The sequence below is a fragment of the Mus pahari genome, chromosome 17 (genome assembly GCF_900095145.1).
Source record: "Mus pahari chromosome 17, PAHARI_EIJ_v1.1, whole genome shotgun sequence".
Lineage (NCBI taxonomy): Eukaryota > Metazoa > Chordata > Mammalia > Rodentia > Muridae > Mus > Mus pahari.
Window position 1 is genome coordinate 40,733,732 of NC_034606.1, and position 19,700 is coordinate 40,753,431.

A 19,700-nucleotide genomic window follows, 5' to 3' on the forward strand; every position below is an offset into this window, starting at 1 on the left:
AAAACAACAGTTCTGGGAGGCGATCCGGTTCTGGAAGCACAAGGAGGTCACGGAGAATGTAGGCACTGGAAACAAATGCATAACCAGGTCCCCGAGGCGAGGTTTCTGGGGGCGGTTCTGGAAGCAAGGGGACCGCAGCGGTGCTCTGCTTCGCAGTGCCGGGAAGAAAGCAGGCATTGTTTTAGAATCAGCACAAGCACTTGTCTCTAACAAACCGTTTAAAAACCCCATTGTAAACATTTTTGGAGCAGTCCTGGAGGGTCCCGTTGCCGGGGTGACGAGATAAAGCCTTGAAGTCCCTGCAGAGGCTGCAGCCGCTCTAGGTCGCCGCCCCCAGTTCTGCTAACTTTCCTAACTTTCCCCGCACGCCTAACAGCTAGCGTGGCGCATGCGTACCCTGATCGGTGAGCGGCCCTGGTTGCTAAGAGTTACCAGATCCCTCACCAGGAGCCCGCCTTTCTCTCACTCTGGTTGGTAGTAGTTTCTAGCCATCGGAGCAGCTCTCACCTCTGATTGGACAACATCAAGTTTTGCAGGCGGGGCCCGCGCTCTGCCGCACTGGTCAGTCGGACCCTCCAGGAGGGGACAGTCTGAGCAGCGCTGCTGATCCTCCCTGGAGTGCGACGGACCTGCTGCTTGCGGCCTCTCGGGGTCAGCGTCCGAGCTAGCAGCGATGATCCTCGAGGAGAGGCCAGATGGACAAGTCACTGACGAGGACAGCTCTCGGCGGCAGGACAACGGCAGCATCCGCAAGGTGGGGGCTGAGGAGGGGTGTGGGTCTCCAGTCTCCTGCCCCGCGCTTCGCAGTGCGGCCTTCGCGGCCTTTCCTTCCTGAGACTCGCTCCCCTGAAAGCCAGCTGGGGAAACTGAGGCCCCAAGGAGAGGCCAGAGCCCGTGTTCCAGCACAATGGGAATAATAGTGGAGCAGTCAAGATCTAGATGGTTCCCCTGAAGCTAGAGATTCCCTTGGTTCTCAGAACCAAGAAGTTGGTTCTGATGGGTGACAACCCCCCACTCCCTCACCTCCACCACCAAGCAGGTGTTCTTTCTGACGTCTAGAAAGCCTCCTTTCCTAACAGTGTCTTCTGCGAGCCCAGCTGTAGGAGCCGGTGTCCATTAGTTGTTAGATTGTGACAGCAGACAGCAAAAAAACTTTGGAACTTCACGGTCAGACTAGCTACTTTTCCCGAACATACATCCCCTCCAAAGCTCCTGAGTCTGGAGATGAGGGTGCCTGGGCTTCAGGGAACACAGGGGCAGAGTGGAAACTAGTTTGCTCTTTGCCTACGGGATATTATGTTATCTTACTCTGCTTCTCCGTTCTGGGCATTTCCTAGGGATCAGTGAGTGTTTGGGTTTCTTACTATGTGTGTAGGCTCTGGGGTACTCCTGCCCATCCCCAGGGGCCGCTAAGCAGAAGCTGCTGTCACAACAGTCTTCTCCTGGTGTTCCCATGGCACTTTGCCCACCTTCCTTCCTGGTGTCAGATTGTACTTTGTTGCCGGCTGATGTGTGTGTGTGTGTGTGTGTGTGTGTGGTGTGGTGTGTGTGTATGTGTGTGTGTGTGTGTGTATATCAGGTCTCCTGGAGGAGAGGAAGAGGAAGGCACTGGGACTTGGACAGATCCCTCAAGGGCTCCCCATCCTACCTGGGCATGCCTGATACCACAGTGACTAGCTCACACTGGGGAGGGGCTAGGAGGGAGGGAGGGAAGGAGGGAGGGAGGGAGGGAGGGAGAGAGACAGAGTCAGCCTGCAACATGTTCTCCAGGAACTCTTCTTCCGAGGGTGGCCATGCCTTGCAGGTGCCCTGTGGGGGGAGTGTACCATTGGTCAGCCTCCCTGTGGATAGTGTGGGACTCCCCCTCCTCGAGCTGACTCAGTAAGAGAAGCCTGGGAAGGCTTAGGACTGCTCTGTTCCTTCTCTCTATTCCCAGTCCTGCGTGGGGATAACTGTGCCCCCCCCCACATCCACACCTTTGGCTAATCCTTGAAGGCTAGCCCAGTTCCGGTCACTGGGTCTTTGAATGGGAGGTTTTGTCTCTCTGACCCCATGCCTTTCCTCTCTGGTAATGGCCAGGCCCTGTTCTGGTTTGGTCACTGCTATTTGCGATGTCTACGCTGATGGCAAGCTCTCCCGGAGTCAGACAAGAGTAGCCACCCTGGAGGTCAGCCATGGTTAGACGGCCTTTGTTTCCAGAGGGTGGGGAGATCATACCACTGGGATAGAGAGAGATGGTTACTCAGCACCTGTGCCCTCCCTGCTGGGCACTTCCCTCAGCCCAGTGTGGAAAACTGGGTGTGGGCTATCAGCGTCCAGAATCCATCCAGCCCAGCTTATCTTGCCTTTCCACCAAAACAGGTTAGGAGGCCGGCTTGGCCTCCATAAGTGAACCAAGGTTAAGATGGGCAAGAACAGGCCCAGGGTCTGGGGCTGGTGAAACCTCTGAGTGACTGGCTGCTGCAGCAGTGCCCCAGCGGGTGAGGGAGGGGCTGGGGCTATAGGCCATCCATAAGCTTAGAGCCTTGTAGTAGGGTCTTGGGGGAAAGATGTTTGTCATTTTCTTAGTAGCTTTGAAGACAGGAGGCTGTTGTGGCCTTAGTTTCCCTCCTGCACAGGCAGGGGTGGGCCCTGAGAGGAAGACAGTACAATGTGACTCCACTCCGTCCCTATGCTATCTTGTGCCAGCTATCCAGAGAACAAGTCACCTATCTGTGGTCACTCAAGGATGACTTAATGGCCTCCTTCTTTCAGAGCGAGCCCAGGTGCGCTCTTCAGTGACAGGAAAGCGGGCTTCATGGCAACCCTGGGGCCACAGTCTAAGTGATTGCCTCCAGGAGCTCCATCCATGCCAAGGCAGTAAGCCTCACTTTAACCCATGCAAGATGCTGAGGCTGTCCTTTGCATGACAGTAAGCCACACTTTGAATGCATGGCCAGTGTCAGCTCTGCCAGGATTTACACACACACACACACACACACACACACACACACACACCACTGTGTCACTTGGACTAGAGCCTTTGACTTTCTGTGACCCCCTCCCTCATATGCGATCACTAGTGAGGGTGTTCCCCAAGGAAAAGAGCCTTCTGCAAAATCTTTACCACGAAGTCTTAGGCCGGCGGGTTAACCCAGACAGGGCAAGAATGCTGCGTGGCTTGGAGGACCTCATGCTCTGTGCAGCACCACCGATTCCCCACTCCTTGGCAGCTCTGGGAGGAAGCCTTAGGCCGTGGCCCAGCCTGTAGTTGGAGAGGGGGGACGTCACAGCTGACGCAGGCCACTGATCTCACATTACCCAGGAGGAGCTCTCACCCGACTGGAGCTGGCAAAGGGACACTGGAACCCAATGCCTTATTCACTGTGTCACAGACCGGGTACCCTCTGTCTGAGCAGCACTGCCTCGTGGCCCATCACTGCACTGCTCTCAGTGCCTGTGGCCACGCTACTTCAAAAGCCTTGTGGGCAGAGCCCCGGAGACAAGTCTCCAGGGCTACATAGGCCGCGTCTTTTCAAGGAGGTTCGTCCTGCGCTTTGGTAGTTGCTCTCTAGAAAGGTGGTCAGAGCAAGGCAAATCATACGACATGCTTAGTTGATCTGGTGAGTCCCCAGCGCATAAGACATTGATTTCAGCAAGGACAATTAAAAAGGGCTTCCTATGGAGAACTACAACATATTTTATTTTATTTGTATTTTATGTGCATTGGTGTTTTGCCTGCATGTATGTCTGTGTGAGGGTGTCAGATCCCCTGGAACTGGAGTTACAGCTTTGTGCTGTCATATGGATCCTAGAAATTGAACTTGGGTCCTCTGGAAGAACAGCTTGTAGTCTTAACCGCTGAGCCATCTCTCCATCCCCTTATTTTAATTTTTTAAAGATCTTATTTTTAACTATGTGTATGTTGTTTGCATGTCTGTGTGTGGTTATTTACGTATGAGTGAGTACAGGTGTCCTTAGAAGCCAGAGGTGTTGGGTTCCCCCATCAGAAGTAGAATTACAGATAATTGTGAGCCACCTGACATGGTTGCTGGGAACCCAACTTGGGTCCTCTGCAAGAGCAGTATGGGCTCTTACCCACTGAGCCATCTCTCAAGAGCTGGGTCCAGAACTCCATTACATCATATTTTAAACTGTGGGGCTATGAAGTACCCAGTGTTAGGAGAGTGGGTTATTTGGGGAGACCTCTTGATGTATGTGCCAATTCGCTGGTTGGGATGAGTCTGAACCTACGTTATCTGTGAAGCATCGAGGAGAAGCATCTCACCCCTGTTCCCCAGCCAGGCCTGCCTAGGCCCCTCCCTGTGTCACTAGCTCGGGATCCAGCCCACAGTGCCTACTTCTTCCCCCCAGGACAGCCCTAGGTCCTCTGAGCTTGGCAGAGGATATGCTGATGGGGGCGCTGTGGGCATAACCAGTTGATTCCTCCCGGCAGGGCTATGACTCCTTCGTGCAAAACCAGCCCGGCCAGCTGCAGAGTCACAGGGCTCGGCTCCACCAACAGATCAGCAAGGAGCTCCGGATGCGGACAGGTGCTGAAAACCTCTACAGGTGAGCAGCTGCTGCCTCCTGGCCCTGGACAGGGTGGCAATCCTGTTATTAGTCAGAAAGAGGGACACATGGGCAGACGGCCGTGACCCAGCTGCCGTTCCGGTCCCAGGAGCCACGCTGTATACTTCATCATTCAGCCTAGACCCTCACAGACAGACCAGGCCCATTCCTACCTCTGGGCCTCCCCAGATATGCTTGACCAGAGGACCAAAGGCCCCTTTAGGAGGCCCAACAGTATCTGGTGAACCTCAGAGGCTGCTCAGAGAGGCTGTGTGTGGTAGGTGGCTGGGCACTCGAAGGTTGGAGACCTTGCAAGTGACAGATCATCTGACCCAGGCTACTTTGTCTGAGCACAGTAAGTAGCATTCTGTACACACTCATGCCCCCACAGTCTTTGCAGCCCACACTATACAGGAGCCCCAGGCCCATACCCCCTCTGACAGAGAGCATCCTCCTCTCTGTCATCAGAGACCTCCATGTCCATGTGGAATCATAGTGGCACTGGAGAATGAACTCTAAGAGGACACATCCTTGAAAGGAGGGCGCCTCCAAGCCAGCCCCGCTTAGCTCTGCTCCCACCCTTACTCCAGCAAAGGGAGCTAACCCCAGCAGCTCCCACCCCTTTGGATGGGCTCTGAAGCTTGGGGGTGGGGCAGGAGAGCTGCAGGGAGTCTGGGTTACTGGAGCTGCCTCAGGCCTGGGTCTTCTCACCCTCCCAGAGCCACCAGCAACACCTGGGTCCGAGAGACGGTCGCCCTGGAGCTGAGCTATGTCAACTCCAACCTGCAGCTGCTGAAAGAGGAGCTGGCGGAGCTGAGCACCAGCGTAGATGTGGACCAGCCAGAGGGGTGTGAGATGCCGGGCACATGTGTGGAGGGTGCAGCCGGGTGGCGGGAACCTGAGGATAGAACTCGGGGCCGCGGTGGATAGCAGGTCTAGAGCCCATTCTCCTGGTTCTAGCGAAGGAATTACGATTCCCATGATCCCCCTGGGGCTGAAGGAAACCAAGGAGTTGGACTGGGCCACACCGTTGAAGGTAAGTGCTGGCCTATGAACTTTGAGGGGCATGGCCCTGAAGTGGGCTGGGGAGGGGGCGGAGCTTAGATGCATCCTAATCTAGTCTTCTAGAACAAATGAGGAAGCTGAGGCACAATGGGGAAGAAGAAGAACCTTAAGGGGGAAACTGAACCCTGCTCTCCTGCTACCTTCTGGTCCCCACATAAGGGTTATGTGAAGGATTGGATTGGGGCCCTGCCCCGAAATAGCTATGAAGGAGCCTCATCATTCTGAAATCCCCAGTACAACCACCAAGTTCTAGGATCCCCTGCCTCAAGGATGTCACCCATCTGGTACCTACTCTTTGAGAAGAGCTGGCTCCTGAGTGACCTGGAGGGGGTTCAGATCCCAGAGCAGGCCATGATCCTTCATGCAGGGCCTGTGGGGACTTGTGGGAAAGAGCCATGACCTCATGATTTTGCGTCTGAGTCTCCAAGGTGGCAGATGAGAAAATATGTGTAAAGATGATACCATAAGAACCCTGGCCCAGTTCTGTCTTAGGAACCCAAGCCCTGGGGACCAGAACACCAGCATCCACCAATATTCAGCAGCCCCCAGGTCTTCAACCCTTCTCCTTGGCCCCAAGTACAAAGTCAGCCTGCTCTACCACGGCCCCTCCCATCCCCAGAGCAGGCTGCCAGGCGTGGAGTACCCCAAGGGCAATGCCCGTTCTTCCTTCAGGAGCTGATCTCTGAGCACTTTGGAGAGGATGGTACCTCCTATGAGACAGAGATCCAGGAACTAGAAGACCTACGGCAGGTGGGTGGGCTGCTCCCCGTCTGGTTGCTCCAGAGACGGACAGAAGAGGAAGGTGGGAGAGAAGGTTGGATTCCAGTATAGAGGTTCACATGCATTCCCTGCATGGTGGGAGGAAATCCGGGAGATAGCCAGTGTTCGTGGAAGGACCCAGGGCCAACTGTGCTCTATTGCTCTCGGAAAAAGCAGTGCATGGCCCCTCCTCGGGGCCCTACATGACCTCTTGTGCCAAGCTGTCTTCAAAGTCCCCAGGATGTCAAGTGCTCCTTGGGAATGATACCCAGGGATTTCCTAGGGTGGCATCATGATGGTGGGTCTTGGAACTGGGCCCACCTGGACTCTCCCTTTCAGGCTACGAGGACTCCCAGCAGGGACGAGGCAGGCCTGGATCTGCTTGCAGCCTACTATAGCCAGCTCTGTTTCCTGGACGCGCGTTTCTTCAGTCCCGCCAGGAGCCCAGGGCTGCTCTTCCACTGGTAGGGGCTAGCAACAGAGGCGGAGGCCCAGGGAAGGGAGGCCAGGTCGTTATGGGAACTGTACCCACCCTGACACCATGCCGCAGGTACGACTCGCTCACGGGGGTCCCGGCACAGCAGCGGGCTCTGGCCTTCGAGAAGGGCAGTGTACTGTTTAACATTGGGGCACTCCACACGCAGATCGGAGCACGGCAGGATTGCTCCTGCACCGAGGGCACCGGCCACGCTGCTGAGGCTTTCCAGAGGGCTGCTGGTGAGGGCTGTAGACCATAAATAAGAGGGGTGTGGCGCCCAGCTCTGTGGCAGGAAGTAGTGTTGGTGGACATGACCTCCCTGAGTGAAGTTCTGAAGGTCGTCCTGGGGGGCGTGGGGAATCCCTGCCCGCATGAGTGCTGTATCCATCCTCAGGGGCCTTCAGACTCCTGAGGGAGAACTTCTCCCACGCACCAAGCCCAGACATGAGCGCCACCTCTCTCTCCATGCTGGAGCAGCTCATGATTGCCCAGGCACAGGAATGCATCTTCAAGGACCTTTTGCTGCCAGCCTCTGCCACACCTGACCTCTGTCCAGATCAACTGCAGCTGGCCCAGGAAGCTGCCCAGGTGAGGGCAAGAAGCCCTGCCCAGAAGCCACTCAAAGAGCGAAGAGCAGAGCTCAGGGGGGACAGGGACAGGGTTGGGATGGAGCCAGGTCAGGGAAGGATGGGAAGCCACAGACGAGCCACCTGCATCTAGTGCTCTGTGTCATTCGCTAAAGCCGGTCGGTCGCTGTCCCAGTTTTCTTGAGGTTCTGAGAATAGAAACTGAGCCCTCAGATGCCCAGGTCTGGCTCAGCTTGGCGTCTGGGGAGAGGCTGCTGGAATCGAACCTAGGGTGCAGAGGCAGGAAACTTGAGCCGCCTTCTCGGCGCTGACTGACCTTGTCCCTTGAGCTCCATGGGCTGAGGGAAGGCAGTCTCCATTTGTACCTGCATGCCTGTTGGCAGGTGGCAACTGAATATGGGCTTGTGCACCGGGCCATGGCCCAGCCACCTGTCCGAGACTACCTGCCTGCCTCCTGGACTAACCTGGCGCACGTCAAGGCTGAGCACTTCTGCGCCCTGGCCCACTATCACGCAGCCATGGCCCTCTGCGAAAGCCACTGTGAGTGCGTCCCTCCTTGTGCCTGTGCGGACCCACAGAGGCTCCCTGCTCAGGCTCATGGACTCTCTGACCCCTAGCAGCAGCCGAGGGTGAGCTCGCAAGGCAGGAGCACGTCTTCCAGCCCTCCACTCCCCATGAGCCCCTGGGCCCCACACTGCCGCAGCACCCAGAAGAGCGCAGGAAGCTTGGTGAGATATCACAGGCAGGGCCCTGGGCTAACCATGGTGTGGCCCCGACAGCCACTCAGCTACTGACATCCCTGGGTTGGTGGGAACTGCTGAGGAGAGGGTTGTTAAACTGGGCAGCTGGGGACATAACTGGGGACAGCTCTCTTCCCTTGCTTGACTGTTGGGCCTGGCAGGATTTTTCCCAATCTGGCCAACACCACCCAACCCTATGGCTCATTCCACTTCCTGATGCATCCTGAGAGAGAGGGTCTGAAACCCAGCCTGGAAGGGGCAGCTTGCATGCATGGTGCGTGTGTGTGTGTGTGTGTGTGTGTGTGTGTGTGTGTGTGTGTGTGACAATGCCATGCCTGTGCACAGCCAAGGCCCACCTGAAGCGTGCCATCCTGGGCCAGGAGGAGGCGCTGCGGCTTCACACCTTGTGCAGAGTCCTGCGCAAGGTGGACCTGCTGCAGGTTGTGGTGACTCAGGCGCTGCGGCGCTCCCTGGCCAAGTACTCACAGCTCGAGCGCGAGGATGACTTCTTCGATGCTACAGAGGCCCCCGACATCCAACGTGAGCATCTAGGGCCCTTCTAAGGATGAGTCTGCCAGTCAGAGGGCCAAGCTGAGCCCCCAGAGCTACAGCTGAGAGGCAGTCAGCCAGCCGGGTGTGGTAGCACATGTCTATAGATCCCAGCCCAGCACTAGGGACCCTGAATCAGGAGGACAGAGTTGGAGGACAGACTCACACAGTGAAGCCCTCTTTGGGTGGGTGGGAGGCAGGATGTGTTGAGGAGTGGAGCCTGCGAGAATATCAGGCCAGCATCCCCTGCCACTTCCTTCCCCACTTGACTTCTTTGCAAGGCAAGAGGGGACAGAGGCACAATGCCAGCTGGGGCTTCCAAGTGCATTCCTGGGAACCTCTATGTATATTCAGGGAAATCGTGCAGTCCCAGCTGTCAGTAGGGACAGCTAGGCTTTGAGGACCCAGGACAGTCCCATGTGCCATCGGGGGCCACACACTCCTCTGAGCTGAGCCAAATCCCACCAGTGGAACGCTGGTTCTGGGAGGGCCAAGGGCCTGGGGTTCAGCTCCAAGTCTCCTTTCCCTCCTACCTGGTCAGCCAAGACTCACCAGACCCCAGAGGTGAGGATGCCTAGCCTGTCCCAGGTGAAAGTGACTGACTTCTTCCATCGGCTGGTAAGCAGGCCAGTTCCCCAACTTGTTCCTCTTCCCTTCCGCCCCGCCCCTGCTCCTGCTCCAGGGTGTGGGCTAAGATGGGGTCAGTGGCTCTGTGACTGCCACCTAGCCAGCCCTCCACCACTTGTCTCCTCCCAGGGACCCTTGTCTGTGTTCTCAACCAAGAACCGATGGCAGTTGGTAGGGCCAGTGCACATGACTCGAGGAGAGGGAGGCTTCGGGTTCACGCTGCGCGGAGACTCGCCGGTCCTCATCGCTGCTGTCGTCCCTGGGGGTCAGGCTGAGGTAAAGACCCTCTAGCCCCGGATGCTGGGATCCTAGAGAACCACTAGGTACTGCCACCGCCTCACTGATCCACATTCTCCGCAGTCCGCTGGCCTGAAGGAGGGTGACTACATCGTGTCCGTGAACGGGCAGCCGTGCAAGTGGTGGAAGCACCTGGAGGTGGTGACGCAGCTGAGGAGCATGGGCGAGGAAGGTGTGAGCCTGCAGGTCGTGTCCTTGCTGCCCAGCCCTGAACCACGTGGCACGGTGAGCACTTGGCCTGGGAAAAGCTCCCCAACCCTCAGTTCTACCCACCCCCGTCCCCGGGTACTCAGAGAGAAGGTGGCCAGGTAGCTTGTTGGAGTAGGAGTGGCTTTCTGGGCAGTGACTTCTGACGGTGCCTCCATAGCGCGGCTACTGTCCTACTCCAGATGAAACCCCCAGACCACCTTGGTGGGGTTTTTGTCCCCAGAGTAGACCAGGCTATCTAGAGGTCACATCTGTCCAGCATGGCCACTCGGGGTTGGGTGGCAAGCAGCAAACAAGGAGCCTCGCATGGCCACTTCAAATGCCATAGGTATGTGTTAACACCTATGGCTCCTAGAAGGCTCTAATCTTTTCTCAGGGTGTCCACAGATAGGGCAAGCAGTGATGGCTGACCACATCCGTCTCTGTCCTGGCTGCAGGGACCCCGACGGCAAGCACTGCTGTGGAACCAGAGAGAGTGTGGTTTTGAGACACCGATGCCCGCACGTACCCGCCCCTGGCCCATCCTTGGCTGGAGCCGCAAGAATAAACAAAGCAAGACTGGGAGCCACCCTGACCCCTGCACCAACAGGAACTGTGTCACCTGCCCCTGAGCTGGACACCCCGTATCCCTATGTGCTCAGGGTGGCTGTGGGGGCCGTACTCCAATGTACATCACCCTGGAACCAGCTCCAGCTAGCCAGGTGTGCCTAGTGGGTTCTGTCTTCTACTCTGGGGGACAATCAGGCTGCCCCCACCTTGCTTACAGGTGTCTATTAAAAATGCTGGTCAGATGAGGTGAGTCTGAGTCAGGTACTGGACCCATGGACACTTTACCCCACCAGAGAGATGTCTCAGTGTAATCCAGATGTACTGTCCCTCTGTAGAGGGCAGCAGAGCTGGGGCTGTCCTCCCACAGCAGGCCCCTTGGCCCCTGCCATGCCTCATCTACTCTGCAACTGCCTGGCTCTATCCTCACGTCCAGTCGCTCTGGGCATGCACCCTTACGGCCCCACCCTGATTCTGCCTGGTTCCTAGTAGCCCTCTGGTCATCAGCCTCCCTGGCTGGTTAATCAACTCCTCCGTGTGTAAGAACCCAGCAAAGACATTTTTATCTCCAGTCCCCTCATGCTCCCCCAACTTTCAGACCACCCTGTTGCCCATTCTACCTGCTCCCACGCAGGTCCTGACAGGTTCCCCAGAAAGGTGGGCTCAGGACCCAGACTCCAGAGGGATGGGGTTGGGGGGAGGCCGCCAAATGAGATGCAGTCCTGAGCTATGCATGGCTGAGGCCATGAAGATGCTCTCCCTCAAAGGCCCTGGAAAGTTCCGGATGGAAACAGAAAGGCTGTATGTATCTCCGTGGTAGAGAATGCAAGAAACCCTGGGCTCAGTCCCCCAACTAGAAAATAAAACAAGACAAATTAGATGGGGAACTTGCTTTCTGAGACCACCAGGGGGCGGCTGTCACCCATTCATGCAGTCCGAGGATGCTGCCGCTCTTCCAACCCCAACGAATCTGAGAACCTGAGGACAGCCCAGGAAAGAGAAGCGAGCGGCCAGCTCCTTAGTCAGCAAACCCACCCACACCCTTTCATCCTCCAGCCTCTGCCCAGGGGCCCCCACGTGAGACCACCCAAGTCCATGCTCCAGGTCTGCCTACATAGTCCAGGGCTCTGCCGCCCATCACCCTGTCCAGACATCTGCGTCAAGGGCCAGCCGGTGAGTGGAGGGTGTAGGCACATGAGTCCTGAAGACGCAGCTTTCTTCTGAAGTAGGAGAGGCACCCACCCAGGGCATCCACTCACCTGTTCTCCCGGGACAATCTCCAGCTCAGCAGAATGGACAAGGCCGCTCAGGCTCCCCAACACTTGCTAATTTTATTAATAAAACTGTGTGTCAAGGAAGCCATTACATGATAATCAGGGATGACAGGGTGGGCAGACCTTGTGGAGGACAGTGAGCGTGGGACACACACACACACACACACACACACACACACACACACGGATGCTTGCACACACACAAGCACATCTTGGGTGATCTGTCGAGATGAAGCCTGGAGCTGCCCCTCACCTACACAGTGAGTGGCTGGGCTACCAGGGCCAGTCCGTACCCTCTCTTATCATCTACCCATGCCGCCTTCGCTCCTGGGCCCTTGCTAACTGAGCTCTCTGCCTTAACTCTCAAGTACCTGGCTCAAAAGTTTCCCCCTTTCAGGGACCCCTCTTAAGGCCATCCCTGTGCTGTGGAGACTCCTCCCAGAAGGAGGACAGAGGTCCTTGATTCAGGCCCAGCTGTCAGGGTGAGAAAGCTCTCAAGACCAGGTAGAGTCTAGAATTCCATCTGGGCTAGGACTGAGTGACCAGGGAAGCCATACCTAGCCTTCTGTGTGAACTTTTTTAGACAGGAAAATAGGTGTATGCAAGGCACACCAGAATGCTGGAGGGTACTGGCTCTGTCTTTAACACACCGCTGCCTTAATGGGCCGGCTGATGGGGACCCCACCAGGAATGTGAGCAATCCTGGTTCTGGCCCATTTACCCTGGCATTTCTCTTCCTACCACCCTGCCCCACACAGTTCCCCAAACCTTCAGACCCAGCCGGCGTGTTATCAGTCTTTAGAGTCAATGTTCCCTCCTGGGCTGCCTTTGCTTGGCCACATCCCTGCTCTGAACTGCAGCCTCTTATGGCTGGGTCACATATGCTTACTCTCGTGGAATCACAGGTGAACCCTGGGGTCATGAACAAGGATTGGGCCGACTGGTTAGTGAGGGCTCCGAGTACCTGAAGAGGACTTGTGACATATGCCACCCGAGAGGGAAGAACAGGGACCGGCCTGTCTCCTCACAGGCAGTGCGGAGCCAGGGTCCGGAACCATCAGGGAGAACACAAGGCTCGTAGAAGTGGGGTGCCTGTGCGCACCGGCCGTGCATATAACCCAAGTCAGCTCACACCACGGAGGGGTGCTTCATTTTCAGAGTGGCTCCCTGGGCAGGAGGCTGAGGCGTGCGTATGCTGCGATTCCTTTCTGCTTTGCCAACAAAATCTGCCGAGAGGGGGGAAAGGCAAACTCTGTTTTGCTTGAATCAGCAGTGAGAGGCCCGGAGATTAATGTGGGAGAGGGAGGCGCAGAAGAGAGAGTGGGGGTGGGGGTGGAGTGAGGGCGGGGTGCACGTGGAGTGGGGGGCTGGTGATGGATAGTCAAATAGAGATGGCCAGGTGGAAGGACCCTGCTACCTGCCTCAGCCTCAGGGGCCTCAGGGGGGCCCCTCCTTTCGCATGTGTGCTTTGGGTCTGAGGCCCAGCCCAGAGCCTCCGCCTACCACGCGCACACCCCCCCCCTGCCCATCAATATTTTATTTTGTTCATTGTTCCCACTGGCCAGGGATTTGTGAGTTCAGCTGTAGACATGGGAGAAATCCGTGCATCAAAGCTCCCAGGCCAGGGAGGTGGGTCCCTGAGTAAATTTAACACTACACAGTTGGGCTGTCTGAGGAAGAGGGGTGAAGATGCAAGCCAGACATGTGTCCTGCCTGATGGGGCACCCGAGGCAGGAGCCCACATTAGGGAGGTTCTGGCTCGGTACTGGCTCAAGTGGGGAGAGGCAACAGATGTAGGATCGTACAACAGATGTAGGGATGGGCCGCTTAGAGCTGCAAGCCAGGGGGAGAAAAATGATGGCCAGAACAATGCAGAGTTACAGAGGTTTAGTTGCATGTGCCTCTGTTTCTCAGAGTAAGAAAGAGAAGGACCCCCAAAAGAAGAGCTAGAGAAAGTACCCAAGATGCTGAAGGGGGTCTGCAACCCTGTAGGTGCAACAACAATATGAACTAACCAATACCCCCAGAGCTCGTGTCTCTAGCTGCATATGTAGCAGAAGATGGCCTAATCGGCCATCATTGGGAAGAGAGCCCCTTTGGTCTTGCAAACTTTATATACCCCAGTACAGGGGAACACCAGGGCCAAGAAGTGGGAGTGGGTGGGTAGGGGAGCAGGGGGAGAGGGTATAAGGGACTTTGGGGATAGCATTTGAAATGTAAATGAAGTAAATACCTAATAAAAAAAATTGAAGAAAAAAAAAAGAATAAGAAAGGAGGGTGAAGACCTGCCACTGGCCTTGGAGGAGCTAGATCAGTCCAGATCACACTAGCCTGGCTAGAAAGCCAACATTAGGCCTCCGGAAAGCCATGGCCAGAAAACAGCCATCACACCATGGCTCTCCACCAAGAACACGGGTCCACAACTCTGGTGGGCGGAGCAACAAAACTTGCAACAGTGGGGACCCAGGACCCTGACTCCCGCAGGAGTAGAGAGGTTCTTGGCCCTGTTCCAAGAGCAGAGGACACTAGGCAGACCCACTAAGTACTCTGCTCTGGCTCGAGAAAAGATGCTCTGGGACACTGTACCCATATAGACGCCAGACCCAGCTATGTCCTGAAGCTCTTCCCTCAGCTCTGAGGAGGTGAGCGGGCTGTGTGGCCACAACCCAGCACCTCACCCGCAATCAATGTCCTCAGCATGCTGCTCTCCTGTGTCAGGTAGGACAGGCCCAGAGAGGCCCCAACCCTGGCTCTATCCACTAGTGAGGCCCGAGTCCCATTCTCCCCTGCAGGCTGTGGAAGTGACCTCCCCACACACCTGCCCGGAGGCCCCAGAATTGCTCTGCTAGGCACACACACCCTTCACTCCCTGCTTCTGTATCCCCAACTTCACAACCCTCACACTCCCCTCTCCCCCTCTCTTCTCTTTCCTCCTTCCCCCTCTTCTCTTTCCCCAACAGCTTTTCACCCCATCTCCATCCCCACCAACAGAGGTCTACTCCACTACCCCAAACTCTATCATCCCGCTCCACCACGGCTTATGTCAAAGTCACTTCGCTGCCGCCATCACTGAAATCCCCCGGCACCACCGCAGTGCCAAATCATTTCTGTCAATCTGACACAGGTTAGAGTCACCCTGGGGGGAAAGGACCTTCAGGGGGAAGTCAGATGGGCCCGTGGGCAAGTCTGTGGGGCATTTTCTTCGTTGAGGATTGGTGTGGGAGGGCCCAGCTCGCTGTGGGTGGTGTCATCCCTGGGCAGGTGGTCCTGGGTGGTATACAAAGCAAGCTGAGCAGGCCGTGTAGAGCAAACCAGGAAGCATCAATCTCCTCCCTGGCTACTGGCTGCCTGGCCTTACCCACTCTCCCTGGCATCAACGCCTTTGTGTGTCACCGTCTTCTTCACTATCTCTGATACTTAAGTGTCCAGTCTGGGCCTAGGCAACCATGACGCGGTGACTCCGGGGAATAGGGTAGTGTTAGGGACGACGGGCAGCTCTAGCGGGACCTCTTGGTGCTGGCATGCGAGTGGACATCAAGGTAATGAAGTAGATGCTGGGTGTATTCTTTGGCTGGACGGAAAAGCCAGAGTCACCTGAAGCCCAAGTGTCCCCTGTAGAGAAGAAGGAAGGACAATCTAGGAACCCCAGGGTGGAGTCTGGGAGCGTCTAGAGGAGGAAGCACGGTGGGCTAGAAAATGGGGAGACAGCTCTGCCGGGCCCAGGCTGGCCCAGCTGCTGACAGCACAACTGAGATGGCAGACCCCTGTTGTGGGAATCCAGACTGGACTGTGGACTGTAGGCTGGGGCTGTGGGGGAACTGAGCAAGAGGCCTCACATATCCGAGATCCTGTCCTTCATGGAGGGGTCTCCACCTCAGCTCGCCTCACGATGGTGTCTCAGGGCTTGCCTGTCACCCCCAGAAGCCCTAGGAGGCCTGTGGCCAAGGCCTACCCCAACAGAGAGGGTCCACAGCAGCCTGGGCTGGCTACTGTTCTGTTCACCTTAGGGTGGCCCAGGCTCCATGCCCATGCATAATACAGTATTTACCTGGGGGTGATTGGCAGCTGCTCTGACTTCCCCTCCCCCCGCAGCCCCAGACGTTGAGCCAGACGTGCATTAAGGCGGGGAGTGACTTATCGAGCTGTCAGGGGGAGCGTTTTAAGACAGAATTATAGGGGAGAGGAAAAAGATTTTTACCAAATTAATGAAAAATCAATCTGGCCTCAAAAATCCATTAGCCTTCATAATGTGCCTGTTCCAGGCTGAGCCGCACAGTCCAATATCGGCTGTTAAATACCGCAGTGGCTCCCCCGCGGCCCACCATTCATTATAAGCGGGCAGTGTTTACTTCTGAGAGTGACACCTGCCCCTGCTGTCAGCCCAGAGCTCCTGGCTCCATGACCCCCACGAGGCCCCAGGCCTGGACCCCCATCCGGGAAGTGAGCCATTGACTCCCTGACACACAGCCTGGGCAGGACCAGCCTGGGAAGCCGCAGAGTGATAGGGCAGACCTCCGTGAATGGTAGTTAGGCAGACAGAGATGGGTTGCTGGCGGCCAACGGTGAAAGTACCCATGAGGACGAGGTGACCATGGGATGAGGTCACTTCACCATGGAGGTTAAGGGACCACGGAGTGAGGGGATCATGGGGTGAAACTGAGTGACCACTGAGCAAGGTGACTGTGATCGTGAGGTGACCATGGTGTGAAGTGACTCTGAGCAGAGATGAGCACAAAGATAAGGTGACTATGAGAGTGGTCATAGGAACATCACCAGGTCCATGGTACCTGTCAGGATGTTGCTGTGCAAAGACAGAGTGGGTGATGGGGCCAAGTCACTGGCTAGTAGTGTCATAACAACACTGTAAGCTGTTAGTGGGAGAAGGACAGTGGACCATAAAGGTGACCACAGGATGGCTAGGCACCCTGAGGAGCTGGGCAGCTCTCACTTGGGGTCAAACTTTCCTATCCCTTTCTGTGCAAACAGGAGGACAGTTGGGACCCAGGGCCTCATACCTAGGCCATATGATAGATGGGCAATCCAGGGAGGCCAGCAAGAGGGCTGCAGGAGCTAGGAAGGTCCAGGGTGGCTGAGGGAGGAGCCTAAAACAGCCAAAGGGTGGAGTTAAGGAAGCCTAGGGAGGTTGGGCGTGGCAGGGAGGCCAAAGAGGCACAGGACAAGCTTGTATGCTGCAGGGGTCAGAGGCCAAAGGACCTGTTCAACAGGAGGTCTAAGGAGGCCCACAGAGAGGCTTGCCTGGGGTGGGGNGGGGTGGGATGGGGGCTCACATTTTATGCCACCAGGCTGCAACCTGCTCTGTGTCCTATATCAAGCAGATACATAGCTAAGAGACTGGATGGATTTTTCTCATTAAATTGATGAAAACCCTCCTTTCCCTTTCTATGGAATACTGTCTTGAGACTCTCACTGCTACCCTAACAGCAGCCCTGGGACCCTAGAAGAAAGGCAGGGCAGACGGCGATATTGGTTTCCTCAGGGGTCCCCCTTGGGCATAGCCTTGGGCAAGGCTGCATTTCTGGGGGAAACTCATGATGACAAAACTTACCTGACATTCAGTTTCCCTCAGGAGCCGTGAGGGCCACCCATACCCAAGCCCTGCTCCTTACGGTCCCCTTGACAGACTCTGCTCTGGCAGGGGTCACGTGGCCTCCAGACCGTACTGTGTGAATAGATTGACATCCCAGAAAACCCAGCTCCCAAAGCTGCCAAAGGAATTGTCTGGTTTCTTTTCTCACTCCATCACTTTACCACAGAGTCCCAAGTGTGGGAGATGTATCATGCCGTGTCAACTCCCTGACGGGGCTTAGTCCTGGCTCCTGCCCCAAAACGCGGGTGGGTTGGTAATAGCTTATCAGGAGAACCCAGCCACCTGCTCACTCCTCACCAAGTGCCCCCTGGAGCCAGACTGCCTGCCAAGGTCTTTTAGATTAAATCCCAATTCATTAGTGGTGGAGGTTGAGTGGGAAGTGTGGGCAACCCAAGGCCCTGTCTGAAGTCTAGAGAGACTCCACAGGCTGTCAGACCCCACCAAGTAAACCAGCTTCCCACTACTGATCTGTGGCCATGCACATCAGCTGCAAGTCATGCCGACAGTCAGTCAGACAGACAGACAGACAGACAGTCAGACAGACAGACAGTCAGACAGACAGACAGACAGACAGACAGACAGTCAGATAGACAGACAGACAGACAGACAGACAGACAGACAGACAGACAGACAGACAGACAGACAGAGGGCTGGAGAAGCCCCACCTGAGCATGGGCCCATTCTGAAGGTTCCCCAGGGCCAGTAGCAGAATCCAAGTCGCCATCAGTGAAGTTCCTCACTTCTGGCACTTCTGCTGTCCTGCCTGTCAGGGTCTCTCCTTTTGCATCTCCCTCCTATGCCTGTCTTCAGAGTTCAAGAGGACACTTAGGGACCCCTGTCCCCCTCTCTATGTCTGTGCCTGCTTCCCTCTCTGGCCTATGGATCTCATACTGCCTGTGGTTTTCCTCCCACCCCTCACTAGCATCAAGGTCTCTACAGGAGTGTCTGTACCCTGGGGCACCCAAGGCCAACCAATCAGCAAGGCAGCCACAGCCTGGTTGCTAGGGATGGAGCTGAGGGCCAGGTATTTTCTGTATAGGTGCCCTTTGGAGCGGTAGCTTAAGCACTGGGAAACATCACACACTCATGATGGAGAAACAGTCCTGCTCCCATGACCGAGTCTGAACGGACTAACTCCCCAGAGCCCAATCCAGCCTGGGTCTATTCGATCAATAGCCAGGCACATCCTGTACATAGCGGATCTGCTGATCCAGGTCAGGCCTGTTCCCTCCTGCTCTCCACATCAATAGCAGATCATCCGGACCCCTGCTGGTCTCAGCCCCTTGGGGAGAGTCAATGCTGACTAGTGCTGACCTGGCCCCGTAGCCATACCAGGGCGCCATCCTGACATAGAGGTCAGACAATTGGTTGGTGGCATCCAGGCGTCCCCATGTTGCCTCTGAGGACCCAGGTCCATTGAGGTGAACTCATGAAGAGAGTGTAGGACTTGTAACAGTTGTACTCTCGTACAGAACCTAGGGCACTGACCTGCCTCAGACACTTTGCCTGTCAGGCGTCGTGGCTAGGATGACTTCCAAGGCTGCAGGACTGGATCCTGTTGCCGGGGAAACCAGATGCATGAGGGTCTGTGGGGGAGGCGGTTCCAATGGAGATGTCCAGAAACTTCCTGCTTTGGCAACATCTGGCCTCCATTTCCTTACTGGCAGTGGTCAGGGCAAAACAGACCCAAACCAAAAGAGCGCATATTCAAAGTATAAACCTTTGTGTTTTATAATGCATGTGATCTCCGTTCACTTGACCCAAGTCTTTGTTCACCGTGGAGGAGCTGGGCCCAGTGGTTCCCTTGGCAAACGCTCCATCCTGATGGGCCAGGGAGTAACAGGGACCTCCCATGGACAAAGACAGTACCTGCTACTGGGTCCTCAGGCACCAGAACACCATAACCCAAGGTGGGGAAGAAGAGCGTTTTGAAGAATGCTTAGGAATCCCCCAGGCGGGCTGTAAAGGTTTTAGTATCGCTGGTGTGGGTGCGTGGGAAGGGGAAGACGCTAGGCAGGCAGTTGACCTGATGCAGAAGAAGATCTATGGACAAAAAGCCACCTGGCTGTCACAAGGAAGTGGTTAGAGAGACAGAGGGGAGGTACCTGGGACTCTGATCTACTTCACGAGTCCTGGGCTCCTGTTTTAGCACCCCCAAGGAGGCTCAGAGACCTGCCAGGATCCCGCAGCACGTGGAGTCCAGCCAGGTTTGACCCCTTTACTTCCTAGAAATATTCAGGGCAGTTGGTGACATCTGCATGAAAGCGGCGCCCACCCTCCTGCCACCAGCATTTATCCCCTGTCCAGCATATGTTCCTGTCATGAGCAGCTCTGTGCCCTCTGCCTTGGAGAGACTATAGGTTGCCTCCTGTGTTCCTTGCCTCATGACCGGGTTGTAGGGCCTGGGATTTG

General features: G+C 56.0%; 1 protein-coding gene across 2 annotated transcripts; it reads left to right on the forward strand.

Moving 5' to 3' along the window:
* The first annotated feature begins 568 nt into the window (after positions 1–568).
* Rhpn1 (rhophilin Rho GTPase binding protein 1) lies at positions 569–10,665 on the forward strand. Of its 2 annotated transcripts, none has more exons than XM_021216931.1 (15): positions 569–754; positions 4,436–4,551; positions 5,271–5,399; positions 5,512–5,587; positions 6,289–6,366; positions 6,715–6,839; positions 6,926–7,092; positions 7,248–7,441; positions 7,824–7,980; positions 8,061–8,168; positions 8,526–8,720; positions 9,271–9,347; positions 9,486–9,632; positions 9,717–9,878; positions 10,298–10,665. In XM_021216931.1, the coding sequence occupies exons 1-15, from the start codon at positions 674–676 to the stop codon at positions 10,469–10,471; spliced, it is 1,986 nt and encodes a 661-aa protein (XP_021072590.1). In that variant the 5' UTR covers positions 569–673; the 3' UTR covers positions 10,472–10,665. The 2 variants fall into 2 exon arrangements, with proteins under 2 accessions (XP_021072590.1, XP_029386994.1); XM_029531134.1 differs by having other exon boundaries at positions 583–754; positions 10,237–10,323.
* The last annotated feature ends 9,035 nt before the right edge of the window (positions 10,666–19,700 follow it).